Below are 16182 nucleotides of genomic sequence, written 5' to 3' on the forward strand. Positions count from 1 at the left end.
ATGTGATTTTCATAGTTGAAGTGCACCTATGATGAAAATTACAGGCCTCTCTCATCTTTTTAAGTGGAAGAACTTGCACAATTGGTGGCTGACTAAATACTTTTTGCCACATTGTATGTTGTCAACAGTATTGTATGACAATACTGTCTAGCTGGGGTTCACTTCTTATCAACTCATGACAGCAGAGGCCACCTGCCAGGCAGGGCAAAGTTTACTAGGCCACATGTGCACTGTCACTGACTATAGACAGGATCCAATGACATCATCAACCAGAGACGGAATCTCAGAGGTCTTCGAGCAACACATACAACTCAGTGACAGTTTTGAACTGGAATAGACCAATGATTGTGAGAAAAAAAACACTCCAGACAGAAGTTGCCTCAAACCACAGACCTAGGATTTCCCCCAGTCCAAAGCTTATCCGTTAGGTGGTGGAAAAATCTGCCCCAGCATCAGTGGTTTGGGCAACTATTATGATAAAAACAATGTTCCAGTGAAAGACTGAGCATCCCACCACTTTCACTATCTGATGAATCTCTGCCCTGTTGCCTCAATAGTCAGGCAGACTTGCATGAAAAAGGTAAACAGAGTATTTCACAAGAATAGAGATATCGACACATCAGGATACACACCAACCCAGGACCAGAGTACAACTACTCAAAGAAACAGAATAGTGTAGTTGTTCACATATTTTAATATATTCACGTAACAAACATTTATTGAAGTAATTCTGGCCCAACCCCTCCAAAAATAGCCATCATTTGTTTCATAAATACTAACTAAACATTTGTCCCCTCAACCTATGACTTCCTATAGTGGTCTCTCCAATCCCAACCACATCTTGTGAAACATGCCTTGTTATCTCGTCTTATCAGCAGCACTACAACACAGTTGTTCAGCAAAAAAAAAAGAGTCCTCAACATGGTCCATAGTTTCACAGTTCCTCTGTGATAACTCTATGAGGCAATGCTGTCCTGCTGTATCAGTGTCAGTGATCAGAGTCCAGGTTTATAGGCCTTTTAGGCCCTACTATACTATACCACCTGAGACTGTCTCACTGACTCACTAGCTACATAGATAAAGCCATGTCCACAAACAGGCTTTATCTCGATCCAATAGTCCATATAGGGAGTGCTACTGCAGAATAGATGGCTTGCAGCAGGGCTTGGTTTTGGCTGTTTAATGCACTGTACTGTATTCCGCTGTTGTAGACATGGGCCTGAACTTTACTCCAAAAGGCTCCAACCAACAGAGGGAGCGGATAATGTATGAAATTGAAGTTAATTTGCTTGATGTGTTCTAGATTAATATAACATTGTTTTGTAAATCTGGAGGGTCACATTTCCAGAAGCATAGTATGCCAGCCGCACCAAAACGTTTGGGTTCTTTAGGATCGTGGGTACAGTAGTTCTTGATCTTAGAGTAGCATTCTAGACCATTCGCTCACAGAGTCCATGCTCAGTGGGAATTGAAGTGTTATGGGTTTAGTTGTCCTTCTTCTCCGGGCTGGTCTGTCCCTCAGGTACAGTAGGCATGAAGAAAGTGGGGCTGAGGCGGCATCGGATGGCTAGGAGGATCGGTAGAGCTACATACAGCCCGTTTAGAATCATAACTGTTGACCATTTGTCTGTTGGGACCCGGTATGTGAAGGGGGTTCGGGAGTGGAGTGATCCCCCGATATGGCACCACTGGGTCTGGGGAAGGGGAGGAGACGGGTGGGTGTGAGGGGACGTTAATGGAAGATGAATAATAGGAACAGAATAGAAACACAACAATGGTGTAAAAAATCATCAATTTGTATCACAGCTGCTTTGTCAAATCCCTGGTACATTACACTGCGTGTGAACTGCAAATTGAAGCGACCAATATTATTACCTGGGCTATGGCCCCCGCAAAGAAGATGGCCCAGTCCAGCATCCAGGTACAACCAGGGTTTCTCAGCCCATATATGAATGCAGCCAGTAGAGGCAACGCATAGAACAAATACACCAGCATCTAGAGCAATCAAATAACAAGACACGTGTTGTTCGACATCAAGACGGACGCAATGGCAACTACACTGTCAAGCAGCATGGAACAGGAACAAATATGGATAGTATGCCATAACGGACAATGGAATGAAGATCTATGTGTGTTTTACTCATTTTATTTTCTACAACTCACCATGATCCTAGGGAAGACCACGGGGTCCTTGAGGTAAGGCTCAACTCACCGTGATCCTAGGGAAGACCACCTAGGAAGACCACGGGGTCCTAGGGAAGACCAAGACCACGGGGTCCTTGAGGTAAGGCTCAACTCACCGTGATCCTAGGGAAGACCACAGGATCCTTGAGGTAAGGCTCATACTGGTAGATATAGGTGAAACAGGTATCCAGAGGACAGTCAAGGGCCACCTGAGAGAGAGAGAGGGAGAGTGAATGAATGGATGGATGGATAGATGGAGGAATGGATGGATGGATTATTGGATCAATGAATGAACACATGAATCAATCAATCAGTCAATGATGTACAATTTTGTTGGCTAAAGAACAAACACACTGGCTACATGAACCCTACAATTCAGACTTAGGAAATGTACGCCTTTCCTACGCACGCCTTCGCACTTCTCAGTAGTTGCTATTCAGACTTAGGAAATGTACGCCTTTCCTACGCACGCCTTCGCACTTTTCAGTAGTTGCTATTCAGACTTACCTTATGCTGGTACCTAACAGGCTTTGCAGACATGGTTCCCGTTAGGAAGATGGCGCCGACAGAGATGGTCTCCTCGCTTCGCGTTCTTAGGAAACTATGCAGTATTTTGTTTTTTTATGTATTAATACTTACGTTGTTACCCCAGGAAATCTTAAGTCTTATTACATACAGTAGGGAAGAACTGTTGGATATGAGAGCAACGTCAACTTACCAACATTACTACCAGGAATACAACTTTCCCTAAGTTGATCCTCTGTTTGTACTACCACCCAGGACAATGGATAGGATCCCAATAGGCGACCCAAAACAACAGCGTCGCAGAAGGGGCAGATGGAGCGGTCTTCTGGTCAGGCTCGGTAGATGGGCACATCACTCACCGCTCCCGAGTATACTACTCGCCAATGTCCAGTCTCTTGACAACAAGGTAGGCGAAATTCGTGTAAGGGTTGCCTTCCAGAGAGACATCAGAGGTTGTATCATTCTCTGTTTCACTGAAACATGGCTCACTCGGGATATGTTATCGGAGTTGGTACATCCACCAGGTTTCTTCAGAAACAAACATCTCTCTGGTAAGAAGAAGGGCGGGGGTCTATGCCTTATGATTAACAAGTCATGGTGTGATAATAACAACATACAGGAACTCAAGTCCTTTTGTTCACCTGACCTAGAATTCCTTACAATCCAATGCCGACTGCAATATTTACCAAGAGAATTCTCTTCGATTATAATCACAGCCGTGTATACCCCCCCACCCCCACCCCCCAAGCAGACACCTCGACCGCCCTGAAAGAACTTCATTGGACTCTATGTAAACTGGAAAGCATATATCCTGAGGCTGCATTTATTGTAGCTGGGGATTTTAACGAAGGTAATCTGAAAACAAGGCTCCCTAAATTTTATCAGCATATCGAATGCCCGACCCGAGCTGGCAGCGTTCTGGATGATTGCTACTCTAACTTCCGCAACGCATACAAAGCTCTCCCTCGCCCTCCTTTCGGCAAATCTCCAAGACGGCGTTGCAGTCAGACGTCTTTTTGTCCTTGTCTTGTCGTGTCCCATGTATACATCTTTTTATATATTTTTTCTTCGCATATATTTAAAATATATATTTTTCTTAACCTCAACTTCAACATACTCTCCTGCAATCCACCTCACCCAATGTGGTATGGCTCTGCTATTTCTTTACTTCTGAACCGGAACCCCAACAGAAGCTAGCCAGCTAACTAGCTACTAGCTAGTAACCAGCTAGCCACTGCTAGCGGTCATCAGCTACCATTAGCCCGGACAACTCTCGCCAGTCTGCAAAGTGCAACTCAAACCAGAGAAAATCAGACTTATTTTTCTCCATATCTCCGGATTCCTACTGCAAGCTCTGAACCTTTTCACCTGGATCATCGTAGCTAGCTAGCTGCTATCCGAGTGGCCACCTGGCAAATGTCTCTGTCCCGAAACAAGAACAAATTAGCCTGGAGCTAGCCTTGCTAGGCCTTGCTAGGCCCAGGTTTATCAACTCGCGACATCCCCTGAATGCCCAACTGCTAGCCTGCTAGCCATGGCCTGCTAGCTGTCTAGAGCATATCTGACTGTTAGCTGAGGGGCAAATCGGACAAATTCTTTGGCCACTTTACCTATTCTGCCAATTGGCTTGGATCCTTTAACCACACAGAGCCCTGCTGATCCACGACGACTGGTCTAAAGACGTAACAGCACGAGGGGGCTACAACCGACTTTCTTCCGTCGCGACATCCCTCTAAGACCCTTCTGCTAGCTTGCTAGCCCCGGCCCGCTAGCTGCCTGAGTCGAAGAGTCTACGGCCTGAGCCACTCACTGGACCCCTATGATCACTCGGCTACGCATGCCTCTCCCTAATGTCAATATGCCTTGTCCATTGCTGTCTTGGTTAGTAATTATTTCCTTATTTCACTGTAGAGCCTCTAGCCCTGCTCAACGCCTTAGTTAACCCTTTAGTTCCAACCCCCACACATCCGGTGACCTCACCTGGTTTAAATGATGTTTCTAGGGACATTATCTCTCTCATCATCACTCAGTGCATATGTTTACCTCCACTATATTCACATCCTACCATACATTTGTCTGTACATTATGCCTTGAATCTATTCTACTGTGCCTAGAAACCTGCTTCTTTTACTCTCTGTTCTGAACGTACTAGACGACCAGTTGTTATAGCCTTTAGCCGTACCCTTATCCTACTCCTCCTCTGTTCCTCTGGTGATGTGGGGGTTAATCCAGGCCCTGCAGTGCCTAGCTCCACTCCCATTCCCCAGGCGCTCTCATTTGTCGACTTCTGTAACCGTAAAAGCCTTGGTTTCATGCATGTTAACATTAGAAGCCTCCTCCCATGTTTGTTTTATTCACTGCTTTAGCACAATCTGCACGATGTCCTAGCCGTGTCTGAATCCTTGCTTAGGAAGACCACCAAAAACCCTGAAATGTTCATCCTTAACTATAACATTTTCCGACAAGATAGAACTGCCAAAGGGGGCGGAGTTGCAATCTACGGCAGAGATAGCCTGCAGAGTTCTGTCTTAATATCCAGGTCAGTGCCCAAACAATTTCAGCTCCTACTTTTAAAAATCCACCTTCCCAGAAACAAGTCTCTCACCATTGGATCTTGCTATAGACCACTTTCTGCCCCCAGCTGTGCCCTGGACACCATATGTGAATTGATTGCCCCCCATCTTTCTTCAGAGCTCGTGCTGTTAGGTGACCTAAACTGGGACATGCTTACCACACCGGCCGTCCTACAATCTAAGCTTGATGCCCTCAACCTCACTCAAATTATCAATGAACCTACCAGGTACAACCTCAAATCTGTAAACACAAGCACCCTCATATATATCATCCTAACCAACTGCTCTCCAGATACACCTCTGCTGTCGTCAACCATGACCTCAGCTATCACTCCCTCATTGCCTGCATCCATAATGGGTCTGCTGTCAAATGACCACCGCTCATCACTGTCAAAAGCTCCCTAAAACACTTCAGCGTGCAGGCCTTTCTAATAGACCTGGCCCGGGTATCCTGGAATGACATTGACCTCATTCCATCAGTAGAGGATGCCTGGTTATTCTTTAAAAGTGCTTTCCTCACCATAAGCATGCCCCATTCAAAAAAATGTTGAACCAGGAACTGATATAGCCCTTGGTTCACTCCAGACCTGACTGCCCTTGACCAGCACAAAAACATCCTGTGACGTACTGCATTAGCTTCGAATAGCCCCTGCGATATGCAACTTTTCAGGGAAGTTAGGAACCAATATACAGTACAAAGGCAGTTAGGAAAGCAAAGGCTAGCTTTTTCAAATAGAAATTTGCATCCTGTAGCACAAACTCCAAAAAGTTCTGGGACACTGTAAAGTCCATGGAGAATAAGAGCACCTCCTCCCAGCTGCCCACTGCACTGAGGCTAGGAAACACTGTCACCACAGAATAAATCTGCAACAATTGAGAATTTCAAAAAGCATTTTTCTACAGCTGGCCATGCTTTCCACCTAGCTACCCCTACCCAAGTCAACAGACCTGCAACCTCCATAGTAACTTGCCTAAGCTGCCCCAATTTCTCCTTCACCCAAATCCAGATAGCTGATGTTCTGAAAGAGCTGCAAAATCTGGATCCCTACAAATAAGCCGGGCTAGACAATCTAGACCCTCTCTTTCTAAGATTATCCACCAAAATTGTTGCAACCCCTATTACTAGCCTGTTCAATCTCTCTTTCGTATCGTCTGAGATCCCCAATGATTGGAAAGCTGCCGCGGTCATCCACCTCTTCAAAAGGGGAGACACCCTAGACCCAAACTGCTACAGACCTATATCTATCCTACCCTGCTTTTCTAAGGTCTTCAAAAGCCAAGTTAACAAACAGATCACCGTCCATTTCGAACCCCACCGTACTTTTTCTATTCAATCTGGTCTCAGAGCTGGTCATGGGTGCACCTCAGCCACGCTCAAGGTCCTAAATGATATCATAACAGCCATCGATAAGACACAATACTGTGCAGCAGTATTCATCGACATGGCCAAGCCTTTCGACTCTATCAATTACCACATTCTTATCGGCAGACTCAACAGTCTTGGTTTCTCAAATGACTGCCTCGCCTGGTTCACCAACTACTTCTCAGACAGAGTTCAGTGTATCAAATCGGAGGGCCTGTTGTACAGACCTCTGGCAGTCTTTATGGGGGTGCCACAGTGTTCAACCTCGGGCCAACTCTCTTCTCTGTATACATCAATGATGTCGCTCTTGCTACTGGTGATTCTCTGATCCACCTCTACGCAGACAACACCGTTCTGTATACTTCTGACTCCTCTTTGGACACTGTGTTAACTAACCTTCAGTCGAGCTTCAATTCCATACAACTCTCCTTCCGTGGCCTCCAACTGCTCTTAAATGCAAGTAAAACTAAATGCATGCTCTTCAACCGATCGTTGCCCACACCTGCCAGCCCGCCCAGCATCACTACTCGGGACGGTTCTGACTTAGAATATGTGGACAACTACAAATACCTAGGTGTCTGGTTAGACAGTAAACTCTCCTTCCAGACTCACATTAAGCATCTCAAATCCAAAATTAAATCTAGAATTGGCTTCCTATATCGCAACAAAGCATCCTTCACTCATGCTGCCAAACATGCCCTCGTAAAACTGACTATCCTACCAATCCTTGACATCGGCGATGTCATTTACAAAATAGCCTCCAACACTCTACTCAACAAATTGGATGCAGTCTATCACAGTGCTGTTACAGTGCCATCCGAATACAAACAGTGTAGCTATTCCCTCCGCAAGACAATCAAACAAGCTAAGCGTCAGTATAGAGACAAAGTAGAGTCGCAATTCAAAGGCTCAGACACGAGACATATGTGGCAGGGTCTACAGTCAATCACGGATTGCGAAAAGAAAAACAGCCCCGTCGCAGACACCAACGTCTTGCTCCCAGACAAATTAAACAACTTATTTTCTTGCGAGGACAATACAGTGCCACTGACACAACCCGCTACCAAAACCTGCGGGCTCTTCTTCAATGCAGCCAACGTGAGTAAGACATTTACACATGTTAACTTCTCTGGGATATGTGGGATGGTAGCGTCTCACCTCGCCAACAGCCAGTGGAATTGCAGGGCGCCAAATTCAAAACTACAGAAATCTTTAAAATTAAAATTCCTCAAACACGCAAGTATTATACACAATTTTAAAGATAAACTCCTTGTTAATCCAGCCATGGTGTCTGATTTCAAAAAGGCTTTACGTAAAAGCACACCTTGCGATTATGTTAGCTCAGCGCCTAGCCACAGAAAACCATACAGCCATTTTCCAAAGAAGGAGAGGTGTCACAAAGGACAGAAATAGCATTAACATTAATCACCAACCTTGATGATCTTCACCGGATGGCACTCCCAGGACTCTAGGCAATAAATGTGTGTTTTGTTCGATAAAGTTAATCTTTATGTCCAAAAACCTAATTTGAAATTGGTGCGTTACGTTCAGAAATGCATTGTCTCAAACAAACATCCGGTGAAAGGGCAGAGAGCCACATCAAATTACAGACATACTCATCATAAACATTGATGAAAGATACAAGTGTTAAACACACAATTAAAGATAAACTTCTCCTTAATGCAACCGCTGGGTCAGATTTCAAAAACGTTTTACGGTAAAAGCACACCATGCAATTATGTTAGGTCAGAGCCTAGCCACAGAAAACCATACAGCCATTTTCCAACCAAGGAGAGGTGTCACAAAACTCAGAAATAGCGTTATAAATATTCACTTACCTTTGATGATCTTCATCGGAATGCACTCCCAGGAATCCCAGTTCCACAATAAATGTTTGTTTTGTTCGATAAAGTCCATCATTTATGTCCCAATGTTCACAAATCCAAATTCACAAGGCGCAGGCACTTAGTCCAGACGAAAAGTCAAAACAGTTCCATTACAGTTCATAGAAACATGTCAAACGAAGTATATAATCAATCTTTAGGATGTTTTTATCATAAATCTTCAATAATATTCCAACCGTGCAATTCCTTTGTCTTTAGAAATGAAAGGGAACGGAGCTCGCTCTCACGGCCGCGCACGTGACTAAACTAATGGCATTCTGCCAGACCCCTGATTCAAACAGCTCTTATTCGCTCCCCCTTCATAGTAGAAGCCTGAAACAACATTCTAAAGACTGTTGACATCTAGTGGAAGCCTTAGGAAGTGCAATATGACCCCATAGACACTGTATATTGGATAGGCAATCACTTGAAAAACTACAAACCTCAGATTTCCCACTTCCTAGTTGGATTTTTTTCAGGTTTTTGCCTGCCATATGAGTTCTGTTATATTCACAGACATCACAAACTTCAGAGTGTTTTCTAACCAAATCTACTAATTATATGCATATTCTAGCTTTTGGGCCTGAGTAGCATGCAGTTTACTCTGGGCACCTTATTCATCCAAGCTACTCAATACTGCCCCCCAGTCCCAAAGAAGTTAACACTCTCGCAAGGCTGCCGGCTACAGACGGCATCCCTAGCCGCGTCCTCAGAGCATGCGCAGACAAGCTGGCTGGTGTGTTTACAGACATATTCAATCAATCCCTTTCCCAGTCAAGAGGGCCACCATTGTTCCTGTTCCCACGAAAGCTAAGGTAACTGAGCTAAACGACTATCGCCCCGTAGCACTCACTTCCGTCATCCTGAAGTGCTTTGAGAGACTAATCAAGGATCATATCACCTCCACCCTACCTGACACCCTAGACCCACTCCAATTTGCTTACCGCCCCAATAGGTCCACAGACGACGCAATCGCAATCACACTGCACACTGCCCTAACCCATCTGGACAAGAGGAATACCTATGTAAGAATGCTGTTCATCGATTACAGCTCAGCGTTTAACACCATAGTACCCTCCAAACTCGTCATTAAGCTCGGGACCCTGGGTCTCGACCCCGCCCTATGCAACTGGGTCCTGGACTTTCTGCCCCCAGGTGGTGAGGGTAGGAAACAACATCTCCACCCCACTGATCCTCAACACTGGGGCCTCGCAAAGGTTCGTTCTCAGCCCTCTCCTGTATTCCCTGTTCACCCATGACTGCGTGGCCATGCACGCCTCCAACTCAATCATCAAGTTTGCAGACGACTCTACAGTGCTAGGCTTGATTACCAACAACGATGAGACGGCCTACAGGGAGGAGGTGAGGGCCTTCGGAGTGTGGTGTCAGGAAAATAACCTCATACTCAACGTCAACAAAACAAAGTAGATGATCGTGGACTTCAGGGAACAGCAGAGGGAGCACTCCCCTATCCACATCGACGGGACAGTAGTGGAGAAGGTGGAAAGTTTTAAGTTCCTCATACCCAACCTCAGGAGGATGAAGAAATTTCACAACAAAAACCCTCACAAACTTTTACAGATGCACAATGAGAGCATCCTGTCGGGCTGTATCACTGCCTGGTACGGCAACTGCTCCGCCCACAACCGTAAGACTCTCCAGAGGGTAGTGAGGTCTGCACAACGCATCACCGGGCGCAAACTACCTGCCCTCCAGGACACCTACACCACCCAATGTCACAGGAAGGCCAAAAAGATCATCAAGTACAACAACCACCCGATCCACTGCCTGTTCACCCCACTACTATCCAGAAGACGAGGTCAGTACAGGTGCATCAAAGCTGGGACCGAGAGACTGAAAAACAGCTTCTATCTCAAGGCCATCAGACTGTTAAACAGCCATCACTGACATTGAGTGTCTGCTGCCAACATACAGCCACTTTAATAATTCATATTTGGATTTAATAAATGTATCACTAGTCACTTTTGACAATGCCACTTTATATAATGTTTACATACCCTACATTACTCATCTCATACGTATGTACTGTACTCTATACCATCTACTGTATCTTGGCTATGCCGTTCGGCCATCGCTCAACCCTATATTTATATGTACATATTCTTATTCATTCCTTTACACTTGTGTGTATACGGTAGTTGTTGTAAAATTGTTAGATTACTTGTTGGTTATTACTGCACAGTCGGAACTAGAAGCACAAGCATTTCGCTACACTCACGTTAACATCTGCTTACCATGTGTATGTGACCAATAAAATTGGATTTGATTTGATGTGATTTTTTGCCTGCACTGAATACATTTAATTCAACCACTGAAAACCTTCCCACTTGCTGGCCAACAGATTTACTCATCAATGTTTCCATTCAATAGTGTTTTCAGTTTAAAAAATTAAGCCATCCCTTTAAAATATAGTGTATCTTCAATTAGAATTTTGGCGACAGGCACTAGAACACATGGAGAGAATGGGTTCAGAATACAGGGATTCATTAAAGAAAGCCATCTAAATATATACATACACCTCTTTTTTTCAGCACCAACTGGTAGATTTCTAAATATTTAGGCACATTTTGGAGTTAGGAAAGTATGAATCATTTTCTTTAATGATTTGGAGATCCTTTATGCACTAAATATATTGTTGAATCAAAAATACAATGCTTTGATTCATCCTGAAAGTTGTCATATTATTCAATTGTTCAATCCCATGAAATATTGGAAGATTAGAAAAGTGTGCAGTAGGGATTGAACCGTAGTCCAAGAAATCTACCCTAATAATCCTCACTAATCATGGAAGTGTATGAAAATGGTCCAGTCGTCATGAACCATGCGCCAGGCTCCAGGTTTAATCTGCTACTTATGGTCTGTGTTCCTTAATGATTCAAATAGGCTACCTGTTCCAAATTATTGCACAACTTGGAATACATTAGCCTAATACGATCCACTATGGCTACCCACACATACTCAACAGTGGAAAGAAAGGTCAACTAACGATGTAATGGAATGATGCAAAATGTAAGGAAACAAACACTAAAGAGACAGATATAAATGTAAGGAAACAAACACTAAAGAGACAGATATAAATGTAAGGAAACAAACACTAAAGAGACAGATATAAATGTAAGGAAACTAACACTAAAGAGACAGATATAAATGTAAGGAAACTAACACTAAAGAGACAGATATAAATGTAAGGAAACAAACACTAAAGAGACAGATATAAATGTAAGGAAACAAACACTAAAGAGACAGATATAAATGTAATGAGACAGATATAAATGTAAGGAAACTAAACAAAGTGACAGATATAAATGAGAAACTAACACTAAAGAGACAGATATAAATGTAAGGAAACTAACACTAAAGAGACAGATATAAATGTAAGGAAACAAACACTAAAGAGACAGATATAAATGTAAGGAAACTAACACTAAAGAGACAGATATAAATGTAAGGAAACTAACACTAAAGAGACAGATATAAATGTAAGGAAACAAACACTAAAGAGACAGATATAAATGTAAGGAAACAAACACTAAAGAGACAGATATAAATGTAAGGAAACTAACACTAAAGAGACAGATATAAATGTAAGGAAACTAACACTAAAGAGACAGATATAAATGTAAGGAAACTAACACTAAAGTGACAGATATAAATGTAAGGAAACTAACACTAAAGTGACAGATATAAATGTAAGGAAACTAACACTAAAGAGACAGATATAAATGTAGAAACTAACACTAAAGAGACAGATATAAATGTAAGGAAACTAACACTAAAGAGACAGATATAAATGTAAGGAAACTAACACTAAAGAGACAGATATAAATGTAAGGAAACTAACACTAAAGAGACAGATATAAATGTAAGGAAACTAACACTAAAGTGACAGATATAAATGTAAGGAAACTAACACTAAAGAGACAGATATAAATGTAAGGAAACTAACACTAAAGTGACAGATATAAATGTAAGGAAACTAACACTAAAGTGACAGATATAAATGTAAGGAAACTAACACTAAAGAGACAGATATAAATGTAAGGAAACTAACACTAAAGAGACAGATATAAATGTAAGGAAACTAACACTAAAGTGACAGATATAAATGTAAGGAAACTAACACTAAAGAGACAGATATAAATGTAAGGAAACTAACACTAAAGAGACAGATATAAATGTAAGGAAACTAACACTAAAGAGACAGATATAAATGTAAGGAAACTAACACTAAAGAGACAGATATAAATGTAAGGAAACTAACACTAAAGAGACAGATATAAATGTAAGGAAACTAACACTAAAGTGACAGATATAAATGTAAGGAAACTAACACTAAAGAGACAGATATAAATGATAACACTAAAGAGACAGATATAAATGTAAGAAACTAACACTAAAGTGACAGATATAAATGTAAGGAAACTAACACTAAAGAGACAGATATAAATGTAAGGAAACTAACACTAAAGAGACAGATATAAATGTAAGGAAACTAACACTAAAGAGACAGATATAAATGTAAGGAAACTAACACTAAAGAGACAGATATAAATGTAAGGAAACTAACACTAAAGTGACAGATATAAATGTAAGGAAACTAACACTAAAGTGACAGATATAAATGTAAGGAAACAAACACTAAAGAGACAGATATAAATGTAAGGAAACTAACACTAAAGTGACAGATATAAATGTAAGGAAACTAACAATAAAGAGACAGATATAAATGTAAGGAAACTAACACTAAAGTGACAGATATAAATGTAAGGAAACTAACACTAAAGTGACAGATATAAATGTAAGGAAACTAACACTAAAGAGACAGATATAAATGTAAGGAAACTAACACTAAAGAGACAGATATAAATGTAAGGAAACTAACACTAAAGAGACAGATATAAATGTAACTAACACTAAAGAGACAGATATAAATGTAAGGAAACTAACACTAAAGTGACAGATATAAATGTAAGGAAACTAACACTAAAGTGACAGATATAAATGTAAGGAAACTAACAATAAAGAGACAGATATAAATGTAAGGAAACTAACACTAAAGTGACAGATATAAATGTAAGGAAACTAACAATAAAGTGACAGATATAAATGTAAGGAAACTAACACTCTAGAGACAGATATAAATGTAAGGAAACTAACACTAAAGAGACAGATATAAATGTAAGGAAACTAACACTAAAGAGACAGATATAAATGTAAGGAAACTAACACTAAAGAGACAGATATAAATGTAAGGAAACTAACACTAAAGTGACAGATATAAATGTAAGGAAACTAACACTAAAGTGACAGATATAAATGTAAGGAAACTAACACTAAAGTGACAGATATAAATGTAAGGAAACTAACACTAAAGAGACAGATATAAATGTAAGGAAACTAACACTAAAGTGACAGATATAAATGTAAGGAAACTAACACTAAAGAGACAGATATAAATGTAAGGAAACTAACACTAAAGTGACAGATATAAATGTAAGGAAACTAACACTAAAGAGACAGATATAAATGTAAGGAAACTAACACTAAAGTGACAGATATAAATGTAAGGAAACTAACACTAAAGTGACAGATATAAATGTATGGAAACTAACACTAAAGAGACAGATATAAATGTAAGGAAACTAACACTAAAGTGACAGATATAAATGTAAGGAAACTAACACTAAAGAGACAGATATAAATGTAAGGAAACTAACACTCTAGAGACAGATATAAATGTAAGGAAACTAACACTAAAGAGACAATATATAAATGTATGGAAACTAACACTAAAGTGACAGATATAAATGTAAGGAAACTAACACTAAAGTGACAGATATAAATGTAAGGAAACTAACACTAAAGTGACAGATATAAATGTAAGGAAACTAACACTAAAGTGACAGATATAAATGTAAGGAAACTAACACTAAAGAGACAGATATAAATGTAAGGAAACTAACACTAAAGTGACAGATATAAATGTAAGGAAACTAACAATAAAGAGACAGATATAAATGTAAGGAAACTAACACTAAAGAGACAGATATAAATGTAAGGAAACTAACACTAAAGAGACAGATATAAATGTAAGGAAACTAACACTAAAGAGACAGAAATAAATGTAAGGAAACTAACACTAAAGAGACAGATATAAATGTATGTGGGTATGTCTAACTGACGGTGGCTGCCAATAGTGGCTAATATTTAAGAAAATACATGTCTTTTTTTCATACAGTGAAAAGTCCAGGCATAAAATGAAAACTTTCTAGACATCGTAAATCAACTTGTTAGGTTTTCCGCTATACTGTCATTTGTGCATGGCTACAGAAGCTTATAGCTTGGATCTCCAAATATCATCCCTGATGGTTATAAAGCCAGTGTTTCATAAACTTCACCATGGAAAAGGTGATAAGTTGATATGTTTCAGTTTGCAGCCATATTACTGGTTTCACATTTGTCTCCATCGATCAGGTAAAGAAGATCTAAAACGCATTGTCATTTATATTTACAATCCACTTATCCAAATGGTTCACTTATTTACCAAGCTCTTATCAACAGCTCAGCCTCTTATCAATTTGTAAATTACGGTGCATGGAGAATGGTGTTATTTCTATAGAGAAAAGAAAGTAGACGTAGTTCCACTTAGGACCGACAGGTTGCTCAACCTTATTCGTCGTTTCATCGCGTGTAAAGGTGGTGGAATGATGAGGGGAATTAAGTCAAGGTCCGAATACAGAGTATATGTAGACAAACCTACACCATGTCTTCCTTTACTTGAGCTCCCCGCAAACGAATAGCGGGTAAATTGCATTTTGATGAATCAAAAATACAGTGGTTTGATTCATCCTGACAGTTGTCATATTATTCAATTGTTCAATCCATGAAGTATTGGAAGGTGAGAAAAGTGTGCAACTCAGGTCAGAATCCCCCCCATAGTGAAGTGAGTGGTTGGTCTGTTACTTACAACGCCCCTGAAGACAGAGAAGGCCATGGCTCCCAACAGTAGCAGAGACAGGATCAGGTCAACAGGCCTGTAGAGGAGACTTCTCTTCTGCGCTACTGCAATCTGAGGAATACAGACAAACACAACCTATGTCAGTCCAACTGGGTTACTGTACGTTTCAGGTTCAGTACCAGTCAAACGATTGGACACACCGACTCATTCAAGGGGTTTTCTTTATTTTTTACTATTTTCTACATTGTGGAATAATAGTGAAGACATCAAAACTATGAAACACATATGGAATCATGTAGTAACCAAAAAAGTGTTAAACAAAGAAAAAGAAACCACTACTAAAGGACACCAATAAGAAGAAGGGACTTGCTTGGGCCAAGAAACACGAGCAATGGATATTAGACTGGTGGAAGTCTGTCCAAAAATTTGAGATTTTTGGTTCCAACCGCCGTGTCTTTGTGAGACACAGAGTAGGTGAACGAATGATCTCCGCATGTGTGGTTCCCACCGTGAAGCATGGAGGAGGAGGTGTGATGGTGTAGGGGTGCTTTGCTGGTGACACTCTCTGGGATTTATTTAGAATTCAAGGCACAATTAACCAGCATTCTGCAGTGATACGCCATTCCATCTGGTTTGCACTTGGTGGGACTATCATTTGTTTTTCAACAGGACAAT

General features: G+C 41.0%; 1 protein-coding gene across 1 annotated transcript in view; it reads right to left on the reverse strand.

Annotated features, from left to right (window-relative positions):
• Positions 1-674: 674 nt before the first annotated feature.
• tm6sf2a (transmembrane 6 superfamily member 2a) overlaps positions 675-16182 on the reverse strand; it is an 18612-nt gene continuing 3104 nt past the window's right edge. The window contains exons 7-10 of the mRNA XM_024436220.1: positions 15517-15618; positions 2301-2393; positions 1876-1995; positions 675-1694 (exon numbers count right to left, since the gene is read on the reverse strand). Coding sequence (XP_024291988.1) covers positions 1485-1694; positions 1876-1995; positions 2301-2393; positions 15517-15618 — 525 coding nt within the window. The 3' untranslated portion in view covers positions 675-1484. The remainder of the gene's footprint in view (positions 1695-1875; positions 1996-2300; positions 2394-15516; positions 15619-16182) is intronic.

Source organism: Oncorhynchus tshawytscha, linkage group LG10 (genome assembly GCF_018296145.1).
Source record: "Oncorhynchus tshawytscha isolate Ot180627B linkage group LG10, Otsh_v2.0, whole genome shotgun sequence".
Classification (NCBI taxonomy): domain Eukaryota; kingdom Metazoa; phylum Chordata; class Actinopteri; order Salmoniformes; family Salmonidae; genus Oncorhynchus; species Oncorhynchus tshawytscha.